At 37.0% G+C, this 25,598-nt stretch overlaps 1 protein-coding gene across 6 annotated transcripts in view; it reads right to left on the bottom strand.

Moving 5' to 3' along the window:
- The window catches only part of Stag2 (stromal antigen 2), a 141,166-nt gene that overhangs the window by 65,709 nt on the left and 49,859 nt on the right, over positions 1-25,598 (bottom strand). For all 6 annotated transcript variants that reach the window (XM_028881632.2, XM_028881628.2, XM_028881630.2 and 3 more), the window contains exons 2-4: positions 20,214-20,353; positions 15,410-15,488; positions 6,362-6,526 (exon numbers count right to left, since the gene is read on the bottom strand). In XM_028881632.2, coding sequence (XP_028737465.1) covers positions 6,362-6,526; positions 15,410-15,488; positions 20,214-20,257 — 288 coding nt within the window. In that variant the 5' untranslated portion in view covers positions 20,258-20,353. The remainder of the gene's footprint in view (positions 1-6,361; positions 6,527-15,409; positions 15,489-20,213; positions 20,354-25,598) is intronic.

Here is a 25,598-nt window from a genome sequence, read left to right as displayed (position 1 = left end):
GGGGGTGAGAGAGAGTGAGAACAAGAGAGAGAAAGCGAGAGCAAGAGTGAGAGAGACAGAGAGAGCGAGTCCAAACATACACAGTTCTGTAAAGGCAATAAACAAATGGCCAATAAAAACATGAAAAGATGTTTGATACAAAGAAAAAATAAAGAAAAAAACAAAAAGCAACCACTTCCTGCTTACTAAAATGGTTATAGATTTAGAAATTACAGTAACACACATTGTAGAAGCTGTGGAAAGATGAAACACTAAAATATTGCTAGCAGGAATGTAAAATGGTAGTCATTTTGGAAATTATTCAGAAACCCCTCAAAAAGTTCCATATAGTTACCATATGACACTGCAATTGGATACTCAGGTATATATTACTCAAAAAAAATTACAACATATGCCTAACGAAACACTTGTACAGCACTATTCCAAACAGAAGAAAGTAGTAACAAAACAAATGTGTAAGACTGTAGGAATATATAACAAACTAGTGAAGGTTCATATAGTACATCAAATTGGCCAAAAGGAATAGCCATAATACATGCCACAACATGGTGAGACTTTACAGAACCATGATTCCACTTATATAAACTGTACAGAACAAGTGAAGATACACAAAGTCAACGAGTGGCCGCCTAAACCTTGGAAAGCTATTGCTATTGGACATGAGCTTGCTTTCTGGGAGACTGAAAATGCTCTAAAACTAAACTCTGCTCCCTCTCCCTGAAAGAATCCATGTGTTAAATGTTAAAGGTTTAGTCCTCAACTCGGACTTACTGGAAGGAGGTTGAAACTTTTAACATTTGCCTGAGGTAATTGAAGGCATACCCTCAAATGAAATTATGGAACACCAGTATCTTCCTGTTAAAGTTGAAACTTTAACATTGTCTGAGGCAATTGAAGGCATACCCTCAAATGAAATTATGGAACACCAGTATCTTCCTGTTTTCTGACTGGTGTGAGGTAAACAAGTTTATCCCATGTTCTCCCCACCATGACATGACACATGAATATTGCCCCAAAGAGGAGAGGGCTACAAATAACCAGACTGAAAACTTTGAAACTGAGTTCAAATAACCTTTTGCTCCTTTTAAGCTGATCATCTCAGATATTTATTACAGTATATATGTTAACCAGCACAATTGAGAAAAGTACTGAAACATTTTCCCAAAATGGTTAATACAAGAAAAAGAAATGAAAGAATACACTGTACAACTGTAATAGTTTAAAGTTTTTAAAAAACTGTTCCCTGTTCCCCAATAAAAGGTGAGGGGTCTATGTGTTCTTTCCATTCAACACAGTGTAGTAATATGTTCAAAATTAGGTCATAGGAAGCCACACAGCTGCACTGGTTTCTTGGAATGCTAGGGGATAGGATACTACTTAAGATTCTAAACTCAGACAATATACTGTAATAAGTACAAGTCACATGGGAAGGCTATTTATAGGTAAAGCTCCGGCTGACTCCAGCCTCTGAGTTATCAGAGACTATTTTACCATGCCTGAGTAAAGAAACTTCTAGATGAATAGGACAACTAACTGTGTTAATGCTAGACATTCAATGAGTACCAACAAGTCACATAGAGCAAAGACAAGTCTTTCCAAAATAGTTCTGCCTGAATTCTAGAAGCATTGCTATGGTTGGGTAGCACTATATTAACAAGAATAAGGGTACACTAAACAATATAGATACAAAAATGTCCAATAAAATTTTAAAGAGACCACCCAAGAGCAATAAGAAGTTCTTGAAATTCAAGGACAACTTACAATAGGAATGCAAGTCTTTCACAATCTAAAAAATAAAAAAAATGTAGGCTGTTACACTAAAAGTGGTTTAAAAAATTCTGTGGAGGTGGATGCTTGCTATATACTATAGGCTGAGTTGGAATTCATTATGTAGCCCAACTTGGCCTGGAACAAAGGAGCCTTCAGACATTGTCCTTCAGGTACTAGGATTACAAGTGTATGGCATCACAAACAGCTAAATTTTCTAATCAAATAGTACACTAAGAACGTATTCAGAACAGAGCATGGGGGCACAAGCCTATAAATACCAGCACTCAGGAGGCTAAGGTAAGATAGTCACTAATTCCAGGCCACCAAGCTGCACATTCTATCTCACAGAAGAAAAGGGGGAATCAGAGTCAGATACGCACACATTAATAATGTGATAAATAAAAGTGCTAATGGAATATGTCAAGAGTAAGGTAAGAATAAATGCTACATTGGAAAAGTGAAGACAGTACCTAAGAATGCTTTTCAAAACAGTGACATTTAGAGGCTGAAGAGACGGATCAGAGGTTAAGAACACACGCTGCTCTTATAGAGGACCTCTGAGTTTAATGCCTCACATTCTCGTCACGCAGATCACAACTACCTGTTACTCCAGTTCCAAAAGGATCCAATGTCTCTGCTCTCCCTGGGGACTTGTTCTCAAGTGCACATACCCACACACAGAAACACTAGTACAACATAATTAAAAAGTTTTTAAAAGAGTGATTTTTTTAATTCAGTCAGTCCTATTGATTTGAAAGGAAAAAAAAGAAACTATTCCAAGCATCTAAAGAAATAAAGACCAAAGCACAGAGCACATAGTGTGGCTGAAAAATAGAAAGCATACCATAAGGAAATCTAGGCTGAAACTAGAGTAAGGAAAACCCAGTTTCTAAAAAGCAGATTTCCTTGATAAAATCTGGCCTTAGGAAAGTAACTCAAGAGTAATACACATAACCTCCCAGAGGCGGACAAGAGCTTTAGGGCATTCCCCAGGGAGGTAACTAGAAATGTCCCCTGGAGCAGACAGAAACAGTTTGTTCAGGTTTTTATTTTTACTTTTTACTTATCTTTTATCTCATTGCTGGGGGCCAAACTCAGGTCCCTGTACAAGGCAGGTTAGTCTAAAAACCTTTGATGACCTAAGATAGTCAACAAAAGCCCAGAAGACTAGAGAAAACCAGAAGCATCTACTTTGCTGTGACTGCAACCATTGCAACACCACACGTGTTGTTAAGACCTGAGCACCAGTGTGACAGTATGAGGAAAGTTCGACAGGGCTTTAGAAGACAATTAGAGCATACAGCCCTCACAAATGGGATTAATGGTCTTATAAAACAGGTCCCAGAGAGCTGTCTTGTACCTTCCACCAAGAGAGGACACAATGAGAGGAGTCTATCTATAAACCACAAAGAAGGCCTTATAGACATGAAAATCTTCCAGTGCCTTGATCCCAAACTTTCTAGACTCCATAACTTGAGAAATCAATTTCTGTTGTTTATATGCTATGTAGTCCATGTTATTTTGTAGTAATATAAATGAACTAAAACACCGAAATTGACAAAAATAAAGGATACCAGATAAAAAGACTGGACTTGTAGCTTAGTCAGTGGTAAGGCCATTTGCTTAGCACACAAAGTCTAAGGATTGATTTCCAGTACTGACCAAAAAGAAAACGTGTGTGTGTGTGTGTGTGTGTGTGTGTGTGTGTGTGTGTGTGTGTGTGTTAAGGTGTTAACTAATTAAAGCAAAACATTATAATAACAAAAAGAAAAAAGAAAATAATGAAGTGGAATACAATACAGCTGAGAAAAACATATCTCATTTGATAAAACTAGTGCAAAAGGAGATCTTAACAGAAGTGGATACTTTTTAAACTAACAGAGTAGCAAAACAAAACAGTATATATATGCCATGAATGACAGACAACTCATCCTAACACAGCAAAAGAAGTGTACTCAAATTACAATTAAAACATTAAACAACAAAACTTCTAAGCACTAAATGTAACTACAGAAAAATGAACCTGTGAAATGCTATGAGTTGATCTAAAGGCACAATGGCTAAGCATTTTTCTTTTGCATGTGAAAATCTTCTTTACTACTCCCAACTGATAGTTTACATCTTAATTACAGAGTCAAATACTTACATAATTATATAAGCAAATTTTGCATTTAAGTTGATTAATAACATAAAACCTAAATAACTACTTTTCAAAAAAATCTATCCTTGTGCATCTAATACTGATTAGCATTAATTATATGAAGTTAATTCCTTATAACATTAAATTAATACTTGTATGAAATACATATATTCCAGGTAGGGTATGATGGCATATGTCTATATTCCCAGCTATTAAGGAGGCTCAGATAGGAGGATTGTTTGAGCCTACTAAAATTCAAGATCATCCTAACAGAGACTCCATCTCAAAACAATAGCAAAAAGATAGTATATATTCCTTGCATATTTATTAAGAATGAGTTAACTAAATGGCTAATAACATTAGGTCACTCAACTAAGAATTCCCTCTATCGTGGTTCTAATGAAAGCTGGCCTGATAGGCTCCCATATTTGAGCGCTTGGTTCTTAGTTGGTGGAACTATTTAGGAAGGAATAGGAGGTACAGCCTTGTCAGAAGAGGTGTGCGCGGGAGGGAAGATTTGAGGTTTCAAAACTTCATGCCATTTCAAGTTGGCTCGCTTACTCCCCACCCCCTCCCACATGCCTTGTGCTAGTGGATCAGAAATAAGCTCTCAGCTACTGCTCCAGTGCCATGCCTACCTGCTGCCATTCTCCATGTCATGATGGTGATAGACTACCTTCTAAAACCATGTGCCCTGAATAAAATTATTTATTTTTTGAGTAGCCTTGGTGATGGTTGTCACAGCAGTAGAAATGTAACTAAGTCACCAATCAAACTCAACTGTTTTAATTTTTATTTTATGTGTGTTGCCTGTGTGTGTATAAGAATAATGTGCATAGAGTGACAGCAGAGGTCAGAAAAGGTCTTCAGATCCCTTGACACTGAAACTACAAGTATTTGTAAATCAACATGTGAGTGCTAGTAATTGAACCCAGCCAGGTCCTCTATGTGGTCGTTTGAATTAGAATGGCCGCCATAGGCTCATAGATTTAATGCTTGGTCACCAAGGAATGGCACTATTAACAGGTGTGTAGCCTTGTTGGAGGAAGTGTGTCACTGGGGGTGGATTTTGGGGGTTTCAAATATTCAAGCTAGGCCCACTGTCTGTCTCTTTCTGGTGCCTTCAGATCCAGATGTAGAACTCTTTCTGGTGCCTTCAGAATCCAGATGTAGCTAGCATGACTGCCTGTGTGCCTCCATGCTTCCTGACATGAGAATAATGAACTAAACCTCTGAAACGGTAAGCAAGCCCCAATTAAATGTTTTCCTTTATAAGAGTTGCTGTGGTCATGGTGTCTCTTCACAGCAATAGAACATTGACTAAGACACTCTGCAAGAGTAATAAGTACCCTTAAACACTAAGCATCTCTCCAGCCACCAAGACTTCATTTTGTTAATGGCAGCTATATAAATCCTGGGGAACATGAACCTTCATAGCCAAACCCAATATCATCTTTTTTTTAAAGATTTATTTTATTATGTATACAGTATTCTGCCTGCATGTATCCCTGGAGGCCAGAAGAGGGCACCAGATCTCATTACAGATGGTTGTGAGCAACCATGTGATTACTGGGAATTGAACTCAGGACCTCTGGAAGAACAGTAAGTGCTCTTAACTACTGAGCCATCTCTCCAGTCCCATCATTTTTTTTTAACCAATTAATTTGCCTTATGTCCTTAAAACTTAAAACTTAAAAAATGACTCAAGACACAGCTTTGCCCTGAGGTTGCAGTTGAGTGGTAGAGGGCTCATTCAAGCACCAAGAAAACACACGCACGCACGCACAGACAGACACAAAGACACAGAGGCCTAGAGATTTTAGTACAGTGGTTAGAATACTTGCCTAGAATATAAATGGTTCTGAGTTTGAGTCCCAGCAACCCTCCCAATAAAAGGTATTATAAATACATTCATAGTTTTGTATTTATTAAAATACAATTAGAAAAATCAAGGAAGGGCCAGTGAAATAGTTCAGTGAGTAAAAGTGCTTGTCATGGAGTTTAAACTAACCTGAGTTTAAACTCTGAAACCCATAGTAGAGAACCAACTGCTTGCTTAAAGCTCTACTCTGACTTCCACATGTAGATCATGGTATACACACACCGAAGCATGCCATACTTAGACACAATAATAATAAGTAAAATTTAAAAGAGGACCAGCAAGATGTCTCAGTGGATAGAAGCATTTGCCAAGCCAGTCTGGCCATGTTAGGTCTGCTCTCCCAAGACCCCATAAAGATGAAAGGAAAAGAATGAGTTCACCAAGCTACAATGAACTCCACACACCCACCATAGAGCACATGCACACATACATGACACAGGCAAACATAAATACACAGGAGGCCTGGGGAAGGAATAACTATTTTAAAGAAAACCAAAATCAGGGCAGTATTATATATGTTACTAGAGTTTAAAATGCACAAATACTTCAAAGAATCTCATAAATGTTACCTGCATAGCACTCTTGCCCATTTTAACAACTTCAAACAGCATCATGTTTTCCACTCCATTCTGTTGATGATGACCATTCATTCGGTTTGGGCCAGAAGGAGGTTTTCCTCCTCCATTTCCACTTTTACCCTTTTCTGCTGGACCTTTTTTGCCTTTTTTACAAGTCTGCATAAAAAAAAAAAAAAAAAAAAAAAAAAAAAAAAAAAAAAAAAAAAAAAAAAAAGTTGATTAACTTGTATCTCTCTTAGTATCCTTGGGAGTTCAAAACAGAAATACCAAGAAAGCTGCTGATTATGTCTTAACTTGAACATATATAGAAGCCATTCAAATACAAGAAAGTTCTATAACAGTTATAGCCTTTGTTTTGTTTTCCATGAAGCTCATATTATTTCTTAAATTTATTTATTTCCTTATTTTATGCCTTTGAGTGTTTTTTTTCTGCATGTTTACATGTGTACCATGTTTGGTCCTGGCACCTATGAAGGTCAGAAGAGGGCTTCCGATCCTCTGAGACTGGAGTTACTTACAAGCCACCATGTGGGTGCTGGGAATTGAATCAGGGTCTTTTGTAAGAGCAGCAAGTGCTCTTAACTGCTGAGCCAACTCTCCAGCCCAGAAGCTCCTATTATATTACAGAAGATCAAAGTCTTTGATGACAAACTGTAAGTCAAAATTTCTACTCCTATTAGCTGAGTAATTTTGGACAGTTACTTATCCACACATTACTCCAGAAACTTTTCTTTCCCATCTGAGCATAGTGGCATAGGTTATAGAATTCAGCATTCAAGAGGCTGAAGCAGGAGGATCAGGAATTCAAGACCAGCTATATAACAAACAAATTCAAGATCAACCTGGGCTATATGAGGCCTTGTTGTGGACGAGGAGAAAAGAAAGGAAAGAGGGAGTGAGGGAAGGAGAGGAATAAGAAAGAGAAATAAAAGGAAAAGAGGATCATTTCCCAATTTGTAAGGTGGAAGAGGAAACTATGCCTACCTCACAGAGTTGCTGTGATGATGAAAACAAAGTATTTATTACAAATATACTCAACACATAATAAAGTCAAAACTAATTGCTATTGTTATCACTTCTGCTTTAGAAGAAATTCAGTAAATGTGACTTAGATTTAAATCTACTAGAATTAAATCTACTGAATTTGATTTAATTTTGAAAAACAATGTCATATCACAGCATTAAAAGCACTCAAAATATCAACAAAGTTTGGAAAAAAACACCACAAAAATAAAATAACCTCTTCAAGTTTTATCTTAGTCTATCATGCTGTGTTAGGGTACAGAATAGAGTGGATAGCTAGAATAACCTCTTGTAAGGTAATTTAGTTAATTAATTAACCTAACTTAATTCTTGCTGCCAGCTTTATAACTCATTGCAATAGTCTTCTTTCAATTTTTACTTTATTTTATGTACAGGTATTTTTCCCACACATATGTATGTATGCCCACAGATGCCAGAAGAAAGTATTGATCTCCTCAGTCGTGAGTCACCATGTAGGTGCCAGGAATGAAACCTGGGTCCTCTCCAAGAGCAGCCAGCGCTCCTAACCCACTGAGTCATCTCTACAGTCCCATCACTGCAGTCTCAAACAAATGTTTGTAAAGAGTGTAAATAAAGCTATGAAATTCTTGTCCTGGGTCAACTCTCAAACACCATGAGAATTCCATTAATGATCACTACAGGAAAATGAAGCTCACTTATAAGGAAGCTGTCATTATTGGGAGTAGGAGTTTTCTGAATCAGTAAAAAGGCTCCCCATATAGAGCCACAGAAATGGCTCATAGAGTAAAACACTTGCTGCCAAGCCTGATGACCTGAGTTTGATCCCCAGGATTTAAATGGCAGGAATGAACAACTCCTCTAACCTCCACACATAAATAAATAAATATGTACATGAACAAAAATGTTAAGGCTCATTGTATAACGTAAGAAAAATACTCCCGTAACTTTTACACCTTGTTAAAGGAAAAGGTCCATTCCGAGTACATTTTCTTTTTACTAACTGAAAATTTCATACATGTATGTTTTGTTCCAATTCACTCCAATCCCCACTCTTTAATGCTTCCTCTATTCCTCCAACCACTTCCCCCTCCTCATCACACCTGTTCTCTCTTTTTCTTAACCCATGGAGTCGACTTAGTGCTGCCAGTATGTGCATGCTCTAGGAAAATATACTGGAACATGGAGAGTCTCTCAGAGGCTAAATCCCTGTACAAACCTGACTCTCCCTTTCCCAGTAGCCATCAATTGCCAATAGCGTCTCAGCTAAGGGCAGAACATCACAGCCCTCTTCTCCATCCATGCTGGGATTTACTATGACCTGATCTTGTGCAGGGGATAAAAGTAATCAACAATTTTACCCTAACTCATTTTTGTATGTGTATGGGTGTTTTGCCTACATGTATGTCTATGCACCACATATGTGCCTGGTACCCAAGGAGACCCAAACAGAGTGTCAGAACCCCTGCTTCTGAAGTTCCAGACAGCTGTAAATCACCAAACCTTGGTTCTTTGTGATAGTAGGAAGCAAGTGCTCTTGACTGCTGAGCCATCTTTCCAGTCTCTCTAATTCATTTTTAAAGTGCCAGTGACAAAATAAAATCTTTAAAGTAAATGTTTTCAGACCCTTGCATTTGATGATTTCAAAGTGCCATTTAGTGATCTAGAGAGCAAGTGTCCGCAAATTTTCTATTAAGTAACAGTAAATATCTTTGGCTTTGTGGACCACTGTGCTACTTTTTGTTTTTATTGCTGTGATAAAATACTTAGAGGAAGGTTTTATTTGACTTACAATTCCAGGTTAAGTCCATTATTTCAGAGACATCAGGACAGAAACCTCCCACAGTTAAGAGTAAAGAAAATCAACACATCTTTGCTCTCAGCTGGCTTTCTCTTCTCTCACTTAGGAAATAGTAGCATCCACAATGAGCTGGGTTTCCCTATATCATTTAACAATCAAGAAAATTCCCCCAAACTTGCCCACAGGTCAATTTATCTAATTCATCATTACTACTCTCTTCTCAAGTCATTTTAAGAAGTATCAAATTGACAGACCTAACCAACAAAACATAGCCACATACCATATATTCTTTATTTTTATAAGACATTTAAAAAAAGCAGTATCTTTTATCACGGAAAGTCTAAAAGCAAGCCATATTCCGCAATTTTCTGATCTCCAGTTATGCCTACAGATTTATTTCCAGACACTCTGTATCTTTGCATATCACCTTACAGAGTGTCCTTTCTAGTTTTGGCCTGCTGTTTTCTTTTTGGTGTTGCTGTTTTGTGGTAATGGGGATACATGGGGGTAATAATGGGGGTAATGGGGAGACTCATCCATGCAAGGCAAGCACTTATCACTGGAGTACATTTCTAGTCCTTTTGATTATAAATTTGAGGCAGGATTTTGCTGAGTCATTTTTAGGCCGGACTTGAAGCAAATAAGCAGCCCATCCTGTAATGAACTTGCAATCCACCTGCTTTAGCCTCCTGAGTAACTGAGATTAAAGGCACATGTTACCACACCTAGCAAAAACCACACTATGCTTAATAATTATTGCTGTGGATATCGCTCTAATAAACACTGATGGCCAGTGACCAGTCAGGAAGTATAGGCAGGACAAGGAGAGAGGAGAATTGGGGAAACAGGAAGAAGGAGGGAGACACTGCAGCCACCGCCAGGACAAGCAGCATGTAAAGATGCTGGTAAGCCACCAGCCATGTGGCAAAGTATAGAGATTTATAGAAATGGGTTAATTTAACATAAAAGAACAGTTAGCAAGAAGCCTGCCACAGCCATACAGTTTATAAGTGATATAAGCGTCTGAGTGATTATTTTATAAGTGGATTGTGGGACTGCGGGGCTTGGGGAACCTGGAGAGAAGCCCTCCAGCAACAAATGGCGCCCACCTTAAACCTGAGAATATTTAATAACCAATTCTAAACAGAGCCAAAACCAGGTTCCTGCTTCATGTCTCATACCGGCAGCTAGACGCCACAAAAACGCAGGTTTGAACACTGGCGGGTTCCTGCCGTGTGCGTTTGACCAGCAGTATGGCAGGAATGAGGCGTCTGCCAGCGGCAAATTATGCTGTGTGGTAGATTTAGTCTTTACTAAAAGTATTAAAAAAAAAAAAAAAGGTTTCTGGGCTACACACTGCTTTGATAAAAGCTTAGACCCACTATTTCTGAGACTTGATAACTCACAGAACTGGCGGAAAACGCCATGTTGGGAAGCTAAAAGGGGTGGAGTCAGCAGCCACAGCGCCGTTTCAGTCTTAGAATGTTACAGTTTAAAGCAATAGATTCACAATAAGACTGATTCAGATAAAATCATTTACAATGCGTGTAAAATATACGTAGGCTTGAAAGAGACAAAAAAAGATAAATTAATATAAAAAAGCCACGTAAAGATGAATATTACACAGAGAATCTGGATTGTGTTGTCTTTGGGATTTTTAACTACAAAAAAAATTTGATTGAAAAAGATGTTGAATTAAACCAATATGTATATTTTAAAGGTACCTTGACTTCAAAATTTGGACTTAAGGATATGTTGCTTGGGGAAAGAGGTTTTGCTTTAAGATACATCAGGTTTCACCAGCCAAGACCCCCTGAAAGGTCTCCGATGACACCATGGTCCAGATAATCTAACATCCAGAGCATTTTCAAAGCAACCGGCTCACACAATACAGCCTCATGGACTAACCCATAGGCCTAAAATTTTCTTTGCGTCCCCATAAGATACAGCGTCCCCCTCCAGCAGGAAGTAGTAAGAGATGCTATGCCCAAATTCCCAAATATACCAAGCTGGCTTTAGAGGTGGAATTGGCTCACTCCCCCTATAAACCCAGACATATTTTAAAAAAATGGTTGAGATTCTTCTGTCCGAAATCAGAAGAGCCCTCTGGTGTGGGACAGAAAAAAAAAAACAATATTTTTATTTAAAACAGGTTGATTATAAATGCGATCTCTTTCTAAAAAAGAAAAGGGGATATGATATAGATATATAGGATATAGAGATGATAAAAGGGTAGATTAATGAACCTACTTTTAAAGAACAACTTGTTTAAAATGTTTTACATTGGTATAGATTTTAGTTTATGTTTAAAATGTTTTACATTGGTATAAATTTTAGTTTATTGATAAAAACTTGAAGTTAATTTTGTTATACTGTATATATATATTTCAATTCTTGTTTGAGGTATTATGTTTATGTAACTCATTTAAAATTGTAATGGATTAGCCGGGCGTGGTGGCACACGCCTTTAATCCAGCATGGAGGAGGCGGATTCTGTGATCGAGCAGTGGGCTACCAAGTGAGCTCCAGGAAAGCGAAAGTACACAGAGAAACCTGTCTCGAAAAGACAAAAAAAAAAAAAAAAAAAAAATGGATAATTAAGAAATGGATTAATAATTAGTCATCTATGATAATCATATTTATAGCCATGTTAAGTCTTCTAGGTATACATAGATATATTTCAGACAGATAAGTAGTCTTTAAACACTTCAAAGACCTACAGAATATGACATTTAAAATGTTTAAAAAATTTAGACATTCTGGACAATGAGACATGTCTGCTCCTGACAGCACTGGATTTACTTCAGAGAGGAGGATGGGCATCGAAGACACTCCATATAGAGTTTATCTTCACCTGGGCAAAAATAGCCATTTGGGCAAGAAACTGTTCTTGCCTGGACTGCTTGATCAACTGGACATGCAGCACCCATAGAAAGGTGGCCACTGAACTTTGCTTGATAAAATGGTCCTTCAGGTTCCTGCTTCACAGAGGAAACTGCCAGACATTCTACAGGACACAGAGAAAAGTGAATGAGAGACTCTAGGCCTGTGGGCTAAATACAAATACCCCAACTTTACAAGATAACTTGGGATAACTGTCCAGGCTGTCAACTGTCTCTGTCTACCCTGCAAGACTCCCAAAAGTTGCTTGCATCCTGCTCTAATTTCTCAAGTAGTATTATATCCTTCTGAGGTCTTTGATGTGGTTAAAGACTAGATACTTACAATTTTCCTTAGTTATGATAAAAGATAAGTTAGATATAAAACCTTAAACTCACAAATATAAGATAGATAGGATATCTTCTTTAATATTGTAACTCTAATTCTTGCTTGATAATTGTTTTGTTATATGTAATTTTACCATGTTAAAGTTAAAACCTTCCTTTTTTAAAAAAAAAGAAGAAGAGCAGGGCAGTGGTGGCGCACGCCTTTAATCCCAGCACTCGGGAGGCAGAGCCAGGTGGATCTCTGTGAGTTCGAGGCCAGCCTGGGCTACCAAGTGAGTTCCAGGAAAGGCGCAAAGCTACACAGAGAAACCCTGTCTCGAAAAAAAAAAAAAGAAGAAAAGGGGAAGTGCTGTGGATATCGCTCTATATAAATAAAACACTGATGGCCAGTGACCAGACAGGAAGTATAGGCGTGACAAGGAGAGAGGAGAATTGGGGAAACAGGAAGAAGGAGGGAGACACACTGCAGCCACCACCAGGACAAGCAACATGTAAAGACTCTGGTAAGCCACCAGCCACGTGGCAAGGTAAAGATTTATAGAAATGGGTTAATTTAAGATATAAGAACAGTTAGCAAGAAGCCTGCCATGGCCATACAGTTTATAAGTATTATAAGCGTCTGAGTGATTATTTTATATGTGGATTGTGGGACTGCGGGGCTTGGTGGAACCTGGAGAGAAGCCCTCCAGCAACAAATTATTTCAATAAATAATTTCCATAATTTTGAAATGTTGCTGTTAGTTAATTTTGTTAAAAGAATCAGCCTTTGTGAGGCTAAATCATTAATTCCTAATTCTAAAATGAAAGGCTTTTCCACTAAGTAAGAGAATTTCAGAGATAAGGCTAAAAACAACTACAATGTAATTGTTTGGGGTATATCACAACAGAAAGCATGTTAATGTGTATGAGAGCCCTTGACTCAATCCCTAGCACCACCACCAAAAAAAAAAAAAAAAAAAAAAAAAAAACAAGACAAAAGAAAAGTCTTTAGAGTACTCTATTCAGATGCCATGAAGAAGGCCCCTTACCTCAACCTGCAACTGTAATCAAAGGCAAAAGTAGACTAACAAAAGCTATTTAATATGAATAATCACATAGTGCTCACTCGAATTACAGATATACTTGTTTTCAACACTTACAAGTTGCCATTTCCATTCATATCCCTGTGTTTCTCTCTTAAATCTCTATTTTTTAAGGAACTAAGCACACAAAATTAGTAACAAATTAATTATGGGCACTGAAAAAAATATTCCAAGGTTTTGTTAAATAATTTTTGTTCCATGTATAAAATGTGATGTTATAAAGTCACTAAACATTACAGTTATAGTTATATTCACTGATAAAGTTGTTGAAAACTCTCATTGAGTTTGGGGTACACTGAGTTATAGTTTGCATAGTATGGTTCCATTTAAACAAAATTCCATATGCAAGTATACACATGCACGCACACTGTGCTGGCTAGTTTTATGTCAGCTTGACAAACGCTAAGAGTCATTTGAGAGAAGGGAGCACAACTGAGAAAATGTCCCAACCACACTGGCCTATGAGTCAGCCTGTGGTGCATTTTCTTGATTGATGATTGATGTCGGATTGCCCGGCTCACTGTGGGCAGTGCAACCACTGGGCTGGTAGGCGTGGGTGCTGTAAGGAAGCAGCCCAAGCAAACCAGTAAGCAGGAGTCCTCCATGGCCTATGCACAAGGTCCTACATCCAGGCTCCTGTCATATCTGAACTCCTGCCCTGACTTTCCCCAATGATGGAGTATAATGTGGGAACTCTTAAGCTGAAACAGAAAGCTTCTCCTACCAAACTGCTTTTGGTCATAGTGTTCTTTCACAGAATTCAAAACCACAGATAAGGTGTGCACACACACATATAAGTTCTTTTAAATGTCTAAATTATAAATAACCTCTGGATCACAGGATTATGGGGAAAGTTCACTGCACAGTTCTATACAGCCTAGACTTTTTTGAAATAAGTCATTAGAAAATCATAATCTAAAATTCATTTTGAACTCAAACATGGTAGTACACACGTATAATCTCATCAGTTGGAAAGAAGGTAGGTCAGAAAGATTACAAATTCATTCCAGTCTAGGCTACATAGACAGCTCAACGCATGCCTAAGCTACATAGTGAAACTCAGTAATAAAAACAAAAACAAGGGCTGGAGAGATGGCTCAGAGGTTAAGAGCACTGGTTGTTCTTCCAGAGGTCCTGAGTTCAATTCCCAGCAACCACATGATGGTTTACAACCATCTGTAATGAAATCTGGTGCCCTCTTCTGGCCTGCAGGGATGCAGGCAGAACACTGTATGCATAATAAATAATTTAAAAACAAAACAAAACAGAAAAATGAAAAACCCACCAAAATAATTTAACAACTTACCAAGTTATCCACAGCTATCTGGTTACTTAGTCATACTCTCAATTTTGCATTCTATCAAAAACTTAACTGTGTTAGTTTTCATCTTTGACATTATTTACAAAGGATAAAATGATTTTCGCTAATAGAATAGGCATAACGTGGCTATATGTTACATGTTATACATACATGCTATATGGTAAATCTGTAGGGTGTATCAGAAGAAGGAAGTTTATGTATTTTTTGTTTATATTTGAGGCAACACAACATTATAATCGATTTACGGGGAAATCAAACCAGTTGAGATACTACATTTTGCTTAGCATATTATACTTTATAAAATGACCTACTAGAAACAAAAATGCATCATTAATTTCATGTATACTATATACATACTTAACAGCTATTTGGTCTGAAAACATAAAGAACCATGTATACTTAGAAGGTTTGTCATACAATTGAGACCCCAAAACAAGTTGCATTTGAAGGATGAAATTCTTTCAGAGAAGAGCACACATGCATACATACACACAGACACACAGACAGACAGACAGGCAGGCACGCACGCACACACACACACACACACACACACACACACACACACACACACCTTTAAAAAAACAAAGTCACATAAATGATACATACTTTGCCTTTGCCTTGCTTCTGATTTTTTCCTTCAATGTCTTCAAAATCTGTGTCAGAAGAAAAATGTGTTTCTGACTCCCTATGACAAAAAGATAAGCAAATATTTTAAACCTTTTTTAGAAAAGTAGATGATGTTTCCATTTTTTAACATTATCTAAAATAAAAAAGTATGATTGAATTATTACAAATCAGTAGTTCACAAATAAAACAAAGTTATTGATGTGGAAAAGGGTCCTGTGGGGAAGAGGTGGTGGCATATGCCTTTAATCCCAGCACTCTGGAGGCAGAGGCAGACAGAACTCTGAGTTTGAGGCCAGTCTGGTCTACAAAGTAAGATCAAGGACAGCCAGGGCTACACAGAGAAGTCCTGTCTCAAAAAGCAAAAACAAACCAAAACAATATAAAAAACAAATAACAAAAAATCTATTTTGCCATTCAATATTAAATCATTAAATAATCTTAGCAATATCTGCAGATCCTCTGACTTTTACTTTACTCAAAAAAATATACACTGCCAGAGGCGGTGGTGGCGCACGCCTTTAATCCCAACACTCGGGAATCGGAGCCAGGAGGATTTCTGTGAGTTCAAGGCCAGCCTGGTCTACAGAGCAAGATCCAGGAAAGGCACAAAGCTACACAGAGAAACCCTGTCTCAAAAAAACAATATATATATATATATATATACACATAAGTACATAAAATATATACATAGGTATATATCAGTACAAACATGTATTTCTGAACACACACAAAATCAATTAAAATACAATAGAGAACTATGCTAAATGCTCAAAATTCTTAATGAAGGCAGTGAATTAATAAGGAGAATCAATTCTAACAGCGATCTTGTAGAAATAATATCTCAGTCTTCTCATCTATAACACAATATACAATATATACAGGAAGAATAAAATCTTCCAATTCTCTTCAACCTCTAACATATAAAACTACAGTCTGAAAAACCTAGCCCTTGTTTTTATTAGGGATGGGGATACTTTGTATAACCTGGATTTTCTCACACACACAAACGAAACTGGTTTAAATTAAAATAAAATTTAATTAACATGCGTGGTTCTTTATGCTGTGTGTGATCATGTATAAACTAACCCTACCCAATTTAAATAGTTAAAGCAAGATATACATTGGTATTTACATAACATTAGGTTTTATAATAAAGCTCCCATGAAAGATAATGGCATGATCACTGAAACTGTGCAAATGTATAGTCAGTTCTGCTTAAAATAATGGTACCAAAGGGAAAGATTATCTTTATAAAAGTAACCCTTCCTATCTATATTTCTCTTATTTCCATTTTTATTCCTGTAATATTTACCAGCTGTACAGATACTGTCGAGTTAGAAATACTTCATAAATCTAGAGAAAAATTACTATTTATAGCACTTACCTACAAAGTAATTTAAACATTGTACTGAAGATAGTGGGAATACTATGTAATATCATATTGAAAGGAAATGGCCTGTAATAAATACCAGTTCTGAGAGTTGATCACCAAGAACTCAATAACTACTATAATCTTAACCATGAAATTTAAAAGATGGTTCTCACTGATATTCTTCTATAAATACATATAGTACGGCAAAGAAATTAAAAACTATTTAAATACCTTCATACATAAATTATATTCTTTTCTCCCCAGATACTTTGGGCAACACCAACTCTTGGCTCAGTAACTGCTAAAAATCTGTGAACATTAGTCTTCCCAATATTCCAATGGTCACAGAAGAATCAAAGACCCAATAACATTCTCATTCCTCCAAACTATCTAACCCACAAGAATAAGTAAGTCATAGAAGTAAAAAACACTCTGAAGAAAGGCAAATTGAGTCATCAAAATGCGAATTTAAAGTAACCCCCAAACAGACCCTCCTCAAGTCTACCTTAACTCTATTGTTTTCTTATGTTTTAAGACCAAATGAACAGTAAACTACCATAGGTGAAATGACATATTAATATGTTGACAAAAACTGGTGAGTTAAGTTGTCAATGGCTGGAAACAGGACTCACCCACTAATATCCGAGAGCTGAATCTTCTGTCCTTCACTAGCCCTAGCATCACACATCTCCAAGCAAATGCTGTTTATTCTACTCCCATCAACCCTCATTATCCTTTATCCTATTGCAGATCCATATGATTTAAAGTATTCTACATTAATACTCTAATCTATAATATAAAATTTTTAATGATTTTAATTTTGATGTACATAAGAAATTGCATATGTTTTGCTTTTTAACTTTAAGAGCTCATAAAAGCAGGAATACCTGTCTTAATTCCTTACACTGTCCTATACATCTTTAACAAGAATTTGCTTTGGGGGGATTGTTTTATTTTTGTAAGCAAGTCCTCATTATGTAGCCCAGTTTTATTTCAAACTCTCAATCTTCTTGCCTCCACCTGAGTGCTGGGATCACAGGTACATTAGCACTAAACCTGGCTTAGTAACTCCTTTAACAAAAAAGAATTCAAGACTTGGAATATGTCTCACTAAAGATGCTATTTTTCCATAGAAACCTTAAAGTATAGCCAATATACACTGTGATTAAAATATCACAGTTTGGCCTGAAGATGTGACTCAGTTAGCAGGATACTTGTCTAGCATGCCCTAGGTTTAATGCCTAGAAATGCATAAAAATGAGCATGGTAGTATATGCCTGCAACCCAAGAACTTGAGAAGGTAGGAGTTTCAGGAGTTAAAGGTCATCCGAGGCTACGTAGTAAATTTGAGGCTAGCCTACCCTACATGAGACTCTGTCTCAAAACAAAAACGTAATTTTGCAGACTACAGATATAACTCAATAGTAGACAATAGTATGCATAAGGTCCTGTGTTTAATCCCAGAACCTCAAGGAAAAGTCATACTATTATCAAAACTCCAATAGGCTCATAATCTCCACCAAACAAAAATTATTAAAAATATGAAAAGCTACATACTAACAAAGGTAGAAACTGGCTCCCATGTACAATGGTATCTACCTACTATAGTCAAAATGTTTATCCAAACATTCCTACTAAATTAACTCTCATAAAGAATCTAACAGGATCTAAAAGGAAATTGTGTTTATGTAAAACACAGCCAAGCAGATCTATGGGCAATTTAAAGGCTCACTTTTAATTCAGACACCTCATGGAACTGCTGCTTTATATAAAATCAGCTACTATCCACAGACACAGTGGTATGCACCTTTAAACCCAACACTTGCAAGGCAGAGGTGAACAAATCTCTCTCCATTGAGTTATAGGCCAGCCAGGGCTACACAGTGAGACCCTTTATCAAAAAACCACTCACACACCCAACTCTACATTTATGTACATATATGACTCCTACACAAACAGGAGATAGGGTCTCACTGTATAGCCCAGAGAGACCTAGATCTCATTATATACCTCAGGCTTGCCTTGAACTTGCTATCCAGGCATGGTGGCATACAATTTACTCCTAGCAAAAAGGAAATACAAGAGCTATCATTCCCCACCAAAAGAGTAAATAAAGCAAAGGATAATTACAATAAAAGCAGATTAAAGGTATAGGTAGTGGTTTTTATATTTTATACGTATTAGTGTTTTTATGTGCATGTATATATGCTTGTGCACCATGTGCATGCCTAGTGCCCAAAGAAGGTGTCCCTGGAACCAGAGTTAGTTGTTAAGTGACCATATGAGTGCTGGAAACTGAACCTGGAGGCTCTGCAAGCAACAAGTCCTCTTGCCCACCAGGCATCTCTTCAGCCTCAAGAATGTAGGTAAAATTAAACACGGGATAGGGAAATGGAGGTGGGTGGCTGAGTGGTCAAGTATTCAAACATCTTTTTTAGACCAATATGCATATAACTTGTTTCTGTAACAAATGATTGAGATATCTTACCCTCATTTGATTTAAAAACAAAACTTGATATGGCAACCTAAATGTGAATATATGGTATTATTCCTTACTAACAAAAGACAACATTTTAATAATCTTGATATTCTCTCTCAAAACAACTAGTACTATGTGGTGGTTTGAATGAGAATGGCACCCAAAGGCTCATATGCTTGTTGCCCAGTTACTGACATTATTTTAGAAGGTTTAGGAAATGTAGCTTAATTGGAGGAGGTGTGTCATTGAGGAATGGGCTTTGAGGTTTCAAACACCCACACCAGGAGCGGTATCTCCTCTCGCTGCCTGCTGCCTGCAGATCAGAATGTAAAGTTGTCAGCTACTGCTATAGCACCATGCCAGTCTGCTTCCCACCATGATGATCATGGACTTATCATCTAAACTGCAAGCCCCCAATTAAATGCTTCTTTCCTAAGAGTCATGGTGTCTCTTTCATAATAGTTAAGGTGTCTCTCCACTGCACAGGACAGTAACTAAGGCATACTACAATACCAACAATGGACTCAGAACTGCACATCAAAAAATTATAGTAGAGGCTCAGTAGTTAAAAGCATATAGTGCTCTTGCAGTGTTCACTTCCTAGTAACTCCAGCTCCAGGGAATCTGATGCTCTCTTCTGGCTTTGACAGGTAACTGCATGTACATGCACATACCCACATACAGACACATGCACATAGACATAACTGAAAATAAAATAGATATTTGTAAAACAATAGTATATTGTACCATATGTAAATTTTAAAAATAGATCCAAAATATTACAGAAGTACTAAAAAAATTTAATGACTAATGATTAAAAAAATTTCAAACCACACATGATAACTATAAGATCTCAGGAGAAGCAATTTAATCAAAATTACCATATCAAAAAAACCAAATATTTAAATGTTATTACAATATAATGTACTTACTGTAGTAGATTAAAATCAGTTGGTATTTCTGGAGCTGCTATCATTTCTTTATCATCTTCTGGAACACCCCAATGTCAGAAATATATTCATATATTTATATGAGTAAAATGACAGTGTGCTTCCTCTAAGAAAGATGTTTCCTTTAAAGAGGAGAAAATATTCATTATAAATACACCACAAACATCAAGAAATATCCATAGTCAAAAGCTAAATTCCCCAGTGTCTCTTAATGTGTTTTAGTAAATAAGTATTTTTTGTATTTTGTTCTCTTCCATTTGGCTGGATGTTAAGAACTCTTACCAGATCTACAGCAATAACATAATAGAGAGGTTTGTACCATACATAGTTTTCTCTAAAATATTTCATGACTCTCTAGCCTCAGGCTTGTTCATGCACTCGTGTTCTCCCACTCTCGTGCTCTCTCTTTCTCTCCATTAATCTGCTCAAATTTATGCTAGGCAGCACTGGCGCACGCCTTTAATCCCAGCACTCGGGAGGCAGAGCCAGGCGGATCTCTGGGAGTTCGAGGCCAGCCTGGGCTACAGAGTGAATTCTAGGACAGCGAGGGCTACACAGAGAAACCCTGTCTCAAAAAACAAAAAAGGGAAAAAAAAGAGAGAATGTCACTTGTAGCTAGCTATGGTGGTATTCACCTATACCTCCAGCAGTCATGAGTTTGAGGCCAGCCTAGTCTACATAGCAAGAACATATCTCAAACAAAAAGGATGACACTTGTAACCAAGTGCATGAGAAAGGAATTACTTTCTAGGTTTGAAGGCCACAGTTCCATCTCCTAAATGAAAGGATAATCTGCTATGAAATGACTGGTACATAACAAAAGGGTGGGGTGGTGGGGCAACAGGCTAAAGCTAATGTCTGAATGTCTTACCCTAAAAATGTAAAATCTTTATTATTTATTATTATTGTGCATAGATGAGTATGTGTCACATGTTGCGGTCAGAGGACTTCTCTGTGGTGCTGACTCCTCCCGTATTTATGTAGGTTCCAGAGATCAAACCCAAGTTGTCAGGTTTGAACATTAAGTGCTTTTACCTGCTGAGCTATCTAGCCTAACCATACTTTATTTACAGCTTGGTTGGTTGGTTGGTTTTGAGACAGTACCTCATATATCCTACACTAGTTTCAAACTCCCCAAGTAGCTGAGGATGACCATGAACTCCTGATCCTCCAGACTCATTTCCCGAGTACTAAGATTATAGACATACACCACACTAGATCTTTTATAGCTTTCAGTCTTATGATTTGGTTTTGATTTTGTCTTTACGAGAGAACCTAAGTACTTGATGGTCACCTAAAGTAGATGAGGGCCTGTGAGATGATTCAGTAGGTAAAAGCACCTCCAACCAAACCTGATGATCTGAATTCAATCCCTGGGACATATGTGGAGGAAAGATAAAACTGACCACCTCAAACTGTCCAACTACCTCGACATATGCACCAAGACAAGCATGCCCACACCAACCACCACATAGTCCTATACACACATACTTGTAAATACATGTAATAATAAAAATAATTTTAAACTAGGTTGAGCTAAATATATCTTATAAATGCTCAAATATACCATACTGGTGAAATTCCAGTGACCTTTTCCAGTAAAATAGACTCAAGGGAAAAAGGCTAGGTGTGATGCTACAAACCTATAATTCAAAGGCCAAGGCAAGAGATATTGTAGTTCCAGGATAGTCTGGGCTACACAGTGAGTTCTACGTCCATAGACAGAAAGAAAATAAGACATAAGAAAAGGAGCAAACAATTTCCCCATCAATTTATCAACTTCATAACAAACATCAATTGCTAAATACATGTTCAAAACACTATTTCCTAGCTTACACTATTGTCAGGGTAATTTTTTTTAAAAAATTCTTTACAAGAAGTATTTATGTAGCATGAATGGTGCTGTATGCCTGTAACCACAGAACTTGAGAGTGGAGGCAAGATCAGAAGTTCAAGGTCATCTTTGGCTAAACAGAGTTTAAGATTAACTTGCCTACCTGAAATTCTGTCCCAGAAAAGAAAAGAAAAAGAACATTCTGTGGACAGCATAACAAATTCACAGTGCAAAAATCATTGAGTTTATTTTCTATCTGAAAGGTTCTCATATTGTAAAATCTTAAATTATACCTACCATTAGTATGGTCTCCCTATGCCCTAAACTACTGTTCCCCTCCAAGACCGTTAAGTGTTAACCAAGCTTTTATTACTGTACCTATAGTCTGTATCTCCAATGTTTATCATCACTTATAGTATATATCTTTGTCTTCTAATATCCTAGATAATGTTTAAAAAGAAAAAGTATACTATATATTAAGGGAACTGTAAAGGCACACGGACAAATTCTCAACCAACACGTCGGAACATTAGGGTGGTATGATTTCAAAAATATATAGTAAGTGGCCATCTATGCTGTCACTACGTCTCTGAGCACTTCACAACAAACACCGTGGGGCCAGAACTATTGTTCGATGATATAAGTGAACAGAACAATGATCTTTCCTATGGAACTACCTATACAAGAAATAGGAAAACAATGATTTCTATAAGAAAGCATATACCTTTTAAACCTAAAAATGACAAATTCCATATATTTTGGAAATGTTTTGATATACATATATGAGACAGGGTCTCACTCTATATATCCCTGGCTATCCTGCAAGTACTATATAGAACAAACTAGCCTCGAACTCATAGATGCACCTGCTCCTCCTTCCCAAGGGCTGGGACTAAAGTTGTGAGTCACCATGCCCAGGAGTTTTTGCTATTTTTAATCATCTGGTTAACTTATTAGCTAACTTAATAAACATGACAAAGTTGCTTTGGGATTTAGAAGAGAACACAGTAGGTAGAGTTGCCAATGGGAATGTTTTCAGAAATCAAAGTTTCAAAAAGCAAAAAGTTGAGAACGTTTCCTTTTTATTTTAAATGTCTACACCTGCATGTAAATACAACTTGCTTTTCCCAAAGACAGATTACAAAATTTACAAAATAATGTCTTCATTGAAGTCTGATGGCATAGGTCTGTAATCCCAGCACTCAGATGCACAAAGCAGGAGCATCCCAAGTTCAAGGGTACCCCAGACTTGACAACTTAGTGAGACCCTGTCTTAAAATAAAAAGTAAGAGCCGGGCGGTGGTGGCGCACGCCTTTAATCCCAGCACTTGGGAGGCAGAGGCAGGCGGATCTCTCTGAGTTCGAGGGCAGCCTGGGCTACCAAGTGAGTTCCAGGACAGGCGCAAAGCTACACAGAGAAACTCTGTCTCGAAAAACAAAAAAAAAAACAAAAACAAAAACAAAAAAGTAAGAAAGAGGTCTGGGGATATAGCAGAGCATTTGCCTAGCAAGTGCACAGTGTTCTGCTCAGTCTCCACTACACTGCCTCTCCACCAAAAATGTCTTTAAATATGCCTGATTCCATGAGAATTAAGAACATGTAATACTTAAGTAAGAGTATAAAAGATTAAAAGGCCAATCATTTCTGAACTACTGTAGGTTATCAATTTAAAAAATATATATGCTCAAAGATCACAAGGTGGAGCTCTCACCCAATATCAAAGAAAAAGTTTGAGGTCTTGATCACATATAGAGATTCTCTGTAACTCCTATAAAAGACGTGCTATCCCAACAAATGGGGAAGACAGAGCACAGACATGAAGCGTGCATTATGTCTCCGTGACTATTTTCCATGGAAGGGCCATCAGCAGCAACTAGCTTCTGCTTTTTCTTATTAAAAGGTTATCTATATTTAGTGTACATTTATGGGTTGTTATTCCAATTTAGATTGTAAGTTAAATTCAATAACAAAAACATCTTCTGGGGCTGGGTTGTACTACACAACAGGGCACTTGTATTCCATCTGCAGCACCACAGACAAACACACATGGCAGGAAGAGGGGAGGTAGGGCTTCCAGTTCGGAACACATGAAGAAACTAATTACTGATGTAAATCAACACAAATAAATAGAAATAATTACATCTTCAACTACAGAAACGGATTTGTAAAATTCACTTAAATTGTACCACCAAACTGAAGCAAAAAAAAAAAAAAACTGCTACTGTGTGATACTGTTTAAAAAAATCAGAGTAAGTTTAATTATCCTTGTAGAATAATTGTTTGAAATGACTTTTAATTCAGTCCCAAGTGGTCCAAACAGAGTGAACAGACACAGGACTAACACAGTCACTTGGAATCCACAGATTACTGGGAAATATGGTAAAGAATACCTAAGCATCTGATATGTTAATTCAATCACTAAAACTCTTCAGCAGCTGAAACTGCAAGTTCATGCACACATCTTATCTTAGTGCTCATCCCCAAAGTCAGTCTTCTACTCACTAATATTATCTAAGATATGCATACACTCTTCCAAAATGCCAGACACTATAACACAAGCTCTCAAAATTACAAATTACTTAAATGTCCAACCATGGATTAGTGACTGTAAGTAATGAAACATTCACACAATGAAACTACTTATGACTTTGTATCAATGTGGATAAAATTTGATACATTTAAAAACTATACACTATAAACTGCTTGTAATACTAACAAGAGAAAAAAAACAGGAAATGCAAAAGCAGCTAACAGAGTGACCAACATGTGAGTGGTTTTTCAATTTTTAACTTACAATCTTATTGTTAGTACAAGAAAAGTTAAACTGTAAAAGAGAATTGTTTTTTGGCCTTGAAGGGAGCCCACAGAGAAATGTATCTATCAAAATTTCTACGAGGTCCCAGGGCCATACACAGTGGCATAGCCTGTCATCCTAGTACCAGAGGGACTAAAGCAGAAGAAGAAAGAACACAAGTTTAAGGCCATTTGGATATATAGCCAGGGGAAATTTTTTAAAGCTGAAGAATTACAAGACTATGTTACTAAAATCTGATTCATTCTAACTTCAGGTCCATAATCATAAAAAGTTAAGCACATAAAAACTGATTCCTATCATCAACTTTTCTTTCTTATAATTTAACGTAGGGCACTGGACATGACAGGCAAGCACTCTACTGAGTTGTTATCTCCAGTCCAGAACAGAAACTTCCTTACAGAAGACTAACAGGAGCAAAGGTTGGTTTCCTTTATATTGGCCTAGCTATATTCTGAAGTCTGTCAGTTAATCTGATGTTGATTAAAACAGGAAAGTTACCACCAATCCTATGTTAAATGTCATATGGCAGCTTTGTGTATACAGGGTAAGAAATGAAAAGCTAACCATTTAAATTAGATACAAATGCATACCTTTAAAAGGAGAAAAAAATGTACTGCCAATTTGATGATTAATGACCTTTAAATTTTATTCATTTCAAAATATTTTTCTTCCTTCTAGCAGGCTCCCTAATTTGTGCCAAATTCTTCTGAGTAAATA

Source organism: Peromyscus leucopus, chromosome X (assembly GCF_004664715.2).
Source record: "Peromyscus leucopus breed LL Stock chromosome X, UCI_PerLeu_2.1, whole genome shotgun sequence".
NCBI classification, from domain to species: domain Eukaryota; kingdom Metazoa; phylum Chordata; class Mammalia; order Rodentia; family Cricetidae; genus Peromyscus; species Peromyscus leucopus.
Note: the sequence above shows the minus strand (reverse complement) of the source record. Positions and strands in the feature narration are given on the sequence as shown.